At 44.2% G+C, this 7,769-nt stretch overlaps 1 protein-coding gene across 1 annotated transcript in view; it reads right to left on the bottom strand.

Annotated features, from left to right (window-relative positions):
* Positions 1 to 2,891: 2,891 nt before the first annotated feature.
* Positions 2,892 to 7,769, bottom strand: part of Faxc (failed axon connections homolog, metaxin like GST domain containing) — a 57,251-nt gene continuing 52,373 nt past the window's right edge. Inside the window, exon 6 of the mRNA XM_052176154.1 lies at positions 2,892 to 5,067. Within this exon, the coding sequence (XP_052032114.1) occupies positions 4,775 to 5,067 (293 nt within the window). The 3' untranslated portion in view covers positions 2,892 to 4,774. The remainder of the gene's footprint in view (positions 5,068 to 7,769) is intronic.

Raw genomic sequence — 7,769 nt, 5'->3', positions numbered from 1 at the left:
ACAGGGAAACTTGTTTTGTCGATGTTATTCCATAAGGAAAGCAAACAAACAAATAACAATCAAAGGAAAAAAATCCAACTACTTCTTTCCCACCTTCTATCCCAAAACAGCTGCTTACCCACTAAGAGGTGGTAAATTTCAGGGCAGAAACCATGTCTCCTTAGTCCTGAATTCATTTTGCTACATAAGCTTTGGAAGTGCTTAAAATACGTAAACAGCAACAAGAAACTGTATCACTTTCAAAACTGTAAATCCAGGGCTAGAGGGATGGCTAAGTGATTCAGAGCAATTGCTGCCCAATAGTGAGGACCAGAACTCGAATCCCAGCACCCAGGTCCCACAAGCATCTGTCTCTCCAGCTGGGCAGGATCCAATTCTCCATACTGGCTTGTGCATCCTCAAAGGTGTATGCATCCACAAAGGCATGTACACACAACATAAAAATAAATATCCCAAATCTGTCTGAAGAGATATTTTCTTAAACAATGTGAGGCATCTGTTCTTTCTCCCCCCTCCAGCACTTACTTAGTGTTGATAACAATAGACGTAAGCCCTCACACATCTCATTCCAATTCTGTCCTCCCTGGATGTGTAAATGACAAGAACAACACCTACAGTGGCATTTAGTGACTCATTAGAATAGGACCTCTTCATCTGGGGTCTGTGGAACCCCTAAGGAATCAAAGAGCAATTCCACTTTCCAAATGTTTGAATTTATATGTAAAATTTCAGATATTTGCATATATGCACTTTTCTGGGAATAGAGCCTAGCACTCTCATTAGATTATCAATCGTGGCTGGCACACAATGCACAGTGAAAACCCATTACTTCATAGAACGTGGCCCACTTTCTGAGCATGCTTTTTTCCCATCTAGTCTTCAGGGAAAGAAATGATAAGTGTTTTTGTTTTTAGAGGAAAGGGGGATGATAATAAGTTGGGAATTCTTCAAGCGTAACTGATGAAGCTGGGCCTTAAGAGATGGGTGCTTGGGGCCGGAGGGTGGGACATTTCAACAGAGGGACTGTCATGACCCAAAGCACAGAGGTGGAACCTGGGAGGCATATGTAGGTAGTAATAAATGAATCTGCTGCACTAGAGGCTGTGTGGAGAGTTCTGGGAGACAAGTGAAGAAAGTGAGAATATCAAACCTTAAGAAGAAAGCCTCGGCCTGAGCCAATACCCCACTAGAGACCACAAGTTTTCCAAAGGTTAACTCCAATGGGATGCGTGAAGTGGATGTGGAAAACCCCAGGGCATGAAAACGTTACCACAAAAATCTAAACAAAAGAGGATTCTCTGAAGTCAGAATGTCATGTCTGCTCTGTCAGCTGACTCTATGCCTACTGTGCATCCCAGGTTCAGACAAGGGTAGATGTTCAGCACATACTGAGTGAGTGGATGAATGAGTGAACAGGAGTTATTTTAAAGATAATAAAACACAGAGAGGGGACTATTGGTAATTTGTAACTCCATCTTGTGATTATTCAGAGCCTAGCAGTGTTGTACATAGGATAAAAACTAAGGAAAAGTCTCTTGAGTTGGAGTGAATGAGCCTGGCGAGGCATGGGAGGTGAGGGATATAGGAATCCAGCACTCAGGTGAGTCTGGGCTGTGCCGGTACTAAAACATGGACTGATAAGGGAACCAAGTGTGATAACAAGGGAACCAAGAGTGATAGCAAGAACCCTCCAGGGCAAAAGGAAAGATTTCAGTTGTGGGTCTTACTGTCTGGATGTGTGATATGTGATGGAGACAGAAATGACCTAGGGGGCCCTCTTATAAGGGGATACTCAGTTTGCAAAAGTATATGTGACACCTCTGTGTACATGGAAGACACACTTGGCCTGCACTGCACTAGAGACTCAAGTCCAGATTTTGAGTCTGTGATCTACAGTTTCGTTACCCTAGCCTTGGCTGTGTCAATGGTCACAATTGATTATAGGACAGCAAAATCATAAGACCTGGCAACACAGTCTATTTCTGCACAAATGTGTTTTGCCCTTTTAACTGTCCTGATGGATCCAAAGCATATAACCACTGCACATTGATACTCATTGTGGAGAGGGAAGGAGACATATAAGAAGCTCTGTTTCTATAATAAAAGGTTAAAAGTAACATGTGGCCCCTGGATTTTCTGTCCAATCAAAAGCATCTATTTATATAAGAGATTGTGCTTTCTTTGATTACTTTCTGGAGGGTGGAGGGTGGCTTGAGCAAATGGGTAATATGTTCCTGAATTTCTCATTGTTTTCCTTATAAGGCACACCTGTTCAACAAACTGGACAGGACTTCAAATCCGGGCAACACATAAATAAGTGAAGGCCCTCCCAAAAAGACCCACATCGCAGTGATTTTTGTCTTGGTCATTTTGTTTCAATAACCCATATGGAGGATGGATACAGGGCTATAATCTCAGGTTCTATTCAAATCTGTACCCAGCTATAAACTGTCCAAGTACCCATGACTCCAGTTGGCAATGCCTGTTCGTCACACCCCCTCTAAGGGTACCAGGGTCAAATGAGTTGCCCTACAACTTCACAACAAACATTGTCTATCTAAGGAGGTCCTCTCCAAGTCATGCATAAAAGATCAACTATTCACCCACATACTAACACTGAAAACATTCTTACAGGGAAAAGCATCACTCGGTAAGAATAGGTTGCTTATCTGTAAAGTGTTAGGCATCTCTTTAAAGCTAGGAAAGGTATGCAGAGTCAAGTCCACAGCCCTCCTCTCCATGTTCTAGTCAAGAGTTTCCCTAGTCACACGGACCTGCCACCAGTTGCTTAGAACACCAGAGGACACCCAAATGACACTGACATCCAAGCATGACTACTCATGTGTTCTCTCTCTCTCTCTCTCTCTCTCTCTCTCTCTCTCTCTCTCTCTCTCTCTCTCTCTCTCTCATAAAACAGGCTCTCCCAATAGGGATGGCTTTAATACAAAATATTCATAGCTAAGTTTTCTACAGGTAAGAATTTCTAACTTAGGAGTTCAACATTATTCCCATTTCCATACGCCCCATGACTCCCATAGTGGCAAACATCTTCAAAACACTCCCTCTTTGCCTCTTTGAAAATGGACCCCAAAGATTTTCATGGAACAGCTACATTAAAAAGAGTTTACTTTTCTAGCAAACTACATTAATTTCTCAGAAACTTCCATCTTCGAAGGGACTCTTCAACCCTATGTGAAGTAATCCCTACCCCACTGGTCAGAAACAAAGCCACTGGTGTGCAGTTAAGTCTATTAAGACCAAATCCACAGCCATCACAGAACCCTTGCCCCACAATTGCCTGCGAAATGAACTAAGCTATCCAATGCTGTCTTCAGAGACAAAAACAAATACAGGGAAATCCCACCCACCTGCTCAGAGGCTCTGTGGCGAGGGAGAACAGGGAGAGGGTGATGGGAAGGGATAAGTGTCATGAAACACAAGATGTCAGTGATATCATGCTGTCACCCAACAACAAGGAGACACCTGACAAGGAAAGTGCAGAGGACTCAGACACAAGAAACACCTTCATGCGCCTCTTTCCAATACATCTCCGTCTTCAAAAACATATACAACAGTGGACAAGCGTCTGCCTACAAAGTCAACTACTCTCCTTTCTCTCTGCTAACCTGCCATGGTCCTAAGCTTTACCTTCTGCAAATCAATAAACACAGGTAGGTCAGCACTTGCGGGGCACATCAAAGCCACATTCTGATGCGCCCAGCAAAGGAAGAGATGCTGTTCTGTAAAGCACAGAGCTGGGGACCATGCGTAGCTGCTGCTGATTGGCAAAGTTCCTTCCAAAGTTCCTCCAGCAAAGTCACAAAGAGAAACGACACAGTCCTAATTGGCTTTGTGTTGGTTTCATCGGCACAGCCTTGGCAAGTGACTGCGCTTCTTGCCCAAGTATGAAAGTCCTCCGCCCTCAGACCCTAACATTTATGAAGCACGAGGAAGAAGAAAGTAAGTTCATGTTGCACCACGTCCCGGAGGTTGAAAGCATCACACTAATGCTGCCACGTGAGTCCCCACAACACCCCTGTGAGGTAGGTAGGTGGAGAGTATTGTAACCCCCACCGTACAGGTGGGGGAAATGAGGCACACAATAGTTAAAGGACCTGCCCCGAATCGCACAGCTAGTCACCGGCAGGGTTGAGAATGAAACTCTAGTCGCATAGCACCCCCACTCTGCGCCGCACAGGGGACAGCCATCCACCGAGTATCGGTGGACTTCATTCGGCTTCTGTCTCGACAGACAAGTACACATACAAACTACAACAGCAGCCAAGGGACATGAGCTCCTACGTCTTTTCTGATCGTATTTCTCGTTACTTAAAACCCCAGTCAATGAAAGATGGTCAAGAATCCATCTGACAGCCGAGTCCTCAGTTGCAAAGGATCGATATGAATGCCCAGTTGACAACCCACTCCAGTACCTGCCCTCCTACACAATATTGGTTTTCTAATGAAAACAAAAATGGATTTCAGGTACCATGCTGATATTTTGTTTTGTCTGTTTTAGACGGAGCCATCTGAATGGTTCTGTGTTTTTGTTTGTACAAAAGAAAGAAAGAAAGAAAGAAAGAAAGAAAGAAAGAAAGAAAGAAAGAAAGAAAGAAAGAAAGAAAGAAAGAAAGAAGGCGGCTTATAGTCCAGTTAGCATGTTAAAACTGGGCCAGGCTTGAAGATCTCCTCCCAGCTCAGCGGATTTCTATCTGGGAAACCAGACCCACCCCAGGGAGTGGTGACTTCTGAGGATGATGTCCGTGATGGAGCATCATTTGCACTGTTCGTGGTCTGTGTAGTCGTCCATGTCCACATCAGAGTCAAAGAGCGAGTGTCCTGTGAAATCCGTGTCTGGGGTCCTGGAAAAACTGTTCTCTGCCCCCTCGTCTTCAAAGGTCTCTGTCCTTGAGTAAAAGCTAAAATCCAGCATGGGCGTGTGAGTCTTGCTGCCCTCGGCGCTGCTCTCCTCAGACTCATAGATGGTGTTGTCATCGTCGTGGTGCCACTCGGGCCAGAATTTCCTCCTGATCCTCTCGCAGTACATGGCCAGGTTGATCAGCTCACCTGCAGAGCGGCAAAGAAGCAAGAGTTAGTGCTCAAACGCAATGACCCAACAGTGCTGTGGTCAGAATGTCCGTGCTCCCCAGCCCCGGGAGTCCAAGGGTTAATGCTCCAAACTCCCAAGGTGATATCATTGGGAGGTGGTAAGGATGAGATGAGCCCACAGGACTGGGATTAAAACCCCAGGATTGATGGGGCAAGAGAAGTCAAGGACATCACAAGAAGATGGATGCATTCAACTAACCTGGGCCCGTGGGGACTTGCTCACACAGACTAAACCACCAACCAGAGAGCATGTGTGGTCTGGCTTGGACCGCCTACACATAAGTAGCAGATGTGCAGTTTGGTCTTCATGTGGATGCCCTAATAATTGCATTGAGCTGTTTCTGTCTCTGTTGTCTGCCTTTGGATCCCCTTCCCCTAGCTGGGCTGCCTGTCTGGCCTCCACAGCAGAGGATGTGCTTAATCCTGCTGCAACCGGGATGTGCCAGGACAGTTTGGTACCCGTGGGATGGCTTCCCCTCCCCTGAGAAGGTGAGAGGAGGGGCTTATGGGGGTGGGACTGAGGGGGGCTGTGATTGAGATGCAAAATGAATAATGAAAACCAAAAGAAAACAAAAACAAAAACAACAAAACCTCGAAAACAAGGCTCGGCTGGTCTTCCTTCTGCTATACGAGGACCTAGTGAGGAGGCACTCGCTTTATCCATGAACAAGGAAGGAAACAGGCCCTCCTAAGATACAAGTCTTCCACACCATGATCATGGACTTCCCAACTTCAAGCACCGTGAGAAAAAAAATATCTTTTCCGTACAAACCACCTAGTTCATGATATGAAGGGGACATGACATAGTCACTGGGCCTCCCAGGTAACGTGGGATGAAGCTGGGTGGATATTAGCACTATTTTTTCATAGAGATACTGTCAAAATATTTGGATTTTTATGTGCACAGTAAACGTTTTTAATGTAGGAAAAGTTAGACACAATGAGCAGGCCGAGAAGACAAAGGCAGTACGTGCACTCTCTACAGCAGACAGAAGCAAAGGCAGCTTACAAAACCTGGCGGCCCCGTCTAACCGTCTAGCTTTGTGAGACAGTTTACCACTTCACACCTGGATATTGAAAGGGCCAATGTGACCACTCATTCACATTTAAGTCGATTTATAAACACCAACCCAGGAAAACCCTTTGACCTACTAGATATGCCAGGGTAATGGTGGCACAGAGCTTATAGGAGTAGCCAACCAATGTCTAATTTGACATCAGGGCCACTCCATGGGACAGAACCCATAGCTGACACTGCTCGGGTGAGCAAAAACCAGAGACTAGAGAGATCCCAGAGACCTAGGGTAAAACCAAACACTACTGGTCTAAAAAATTATCAAGAAAATGACACATATGACATTCTGCTATTCTTACAGATCAGTTCCGCCTTATCCTGTTGTCATCAATGAAGTTTCCTCCAGCAGCTGATGGTAACAGATGCAGAAACCCTCAGCCAGACATTGCAGAGAGAGAGAGAAGACACACACACACACACACACACAGAGAGAGAGAGAGAGAGAGAGAGAGAGAGAGAGAGAGAGAGAGCATATAAAAGGGACGTCTCCCTCAAACCCCTCTCCTGAGAACTCAGGGAGCCTCCAAAAGAGAAGGCAGAAAGAGCCAGAGGCAGAGAACACCAGGAGAACAAGGCTCGCTGACTCAACTAAGTGAGACACATACGAACTCACAGAGACTGCAGCAGCGAGCACAGGACCTATTGGGTCTGCACTAGGTCCTTGTGTGTATAGCCTAGCTTTGAGTTTAGTATTTTTTGGGACTCCTGAGTGTGAGAACATGCGGGCCTCTGACTCTTGTGCCTGCTCTCAGGATTCCTTTCCTCCTGTTGGGTTGCCACATCCAACTCCACTGTGATGGGTTTTACTTCATCTTATTAGACTTTATTTTGTCCTGTTTGGAGGTTATCTCCTAGAAGCCTGTTCTTTTCTAATGAGAAACAGAAAGGGAGTTAGACCCAGAGGGCAGCGGAGGTGGGGAGAAACCTGGAGGAGTAAAGGGAGGGAAACCATAGTCAGGATATAGTGTATGAGCAAAAAATCGTTTTCAATAAAAAGAAAAATGGAAAATAAATTTTAAAAACATTAAAAACTATGTCTTATATTTTCCCATAAACAGTTCAGAATTGTTCTTACAGATAAGTGTGCCTACAAACACATATAGTAAAACTTGTGTTTTTACTTTTAAATATTTTAATTTAAACAGCTGTAAACACAATTATAAATATGATACAGTATCTGACCACTGTTTTCCAATTCCAAAAGAAAAATTAAGAAATTGCATGAGTTTTGCTCTTAATCCACTAGATGGCAGTATTGCCTTATAAGTAGTATTTGACCTATTGGAAGACTGTATATCTTTATAGCTATATAAACATTTCACTTATTATATATGTAATCCATGTTTAGTTTAAAAACTGGGAAATTTCAATAATCAAAATAAGGAATTAGTAACCCATTATCAATAGCATTTTTATACTCTTATAGAAAATACTTTCAAGTATTTATATAAACTTGCACTCTAGAATCTGTGCCTGTCCCTTTTTTTTTTTTTTTTTTTTTTTTTGGATTTTCAAGACAGGGTTTCTCTGTGTAGCCCTGGCTGTCCTGGAACTCCCGCTGTAGACCAGGCTGGCCTTGAACTCA

Source organism: Apodemus sylvaticus, chromosome 3 (assembly GCF_947179515.1).
Source record: "Apodemus sylvaticus chromosome 3, mApoSyl1.1, whole genome shotgun sequence".
In the NCBI taxonomy this organism is placed as follows: Eukaryota; Metazoa; Chordata; class Mammalia; order Rodentia; family Muridae; genus Apodemus; species Apodemus sylvaticus.
This window is presented reverse-complemented; position numbering and strand designations above follow the sequence as displayed.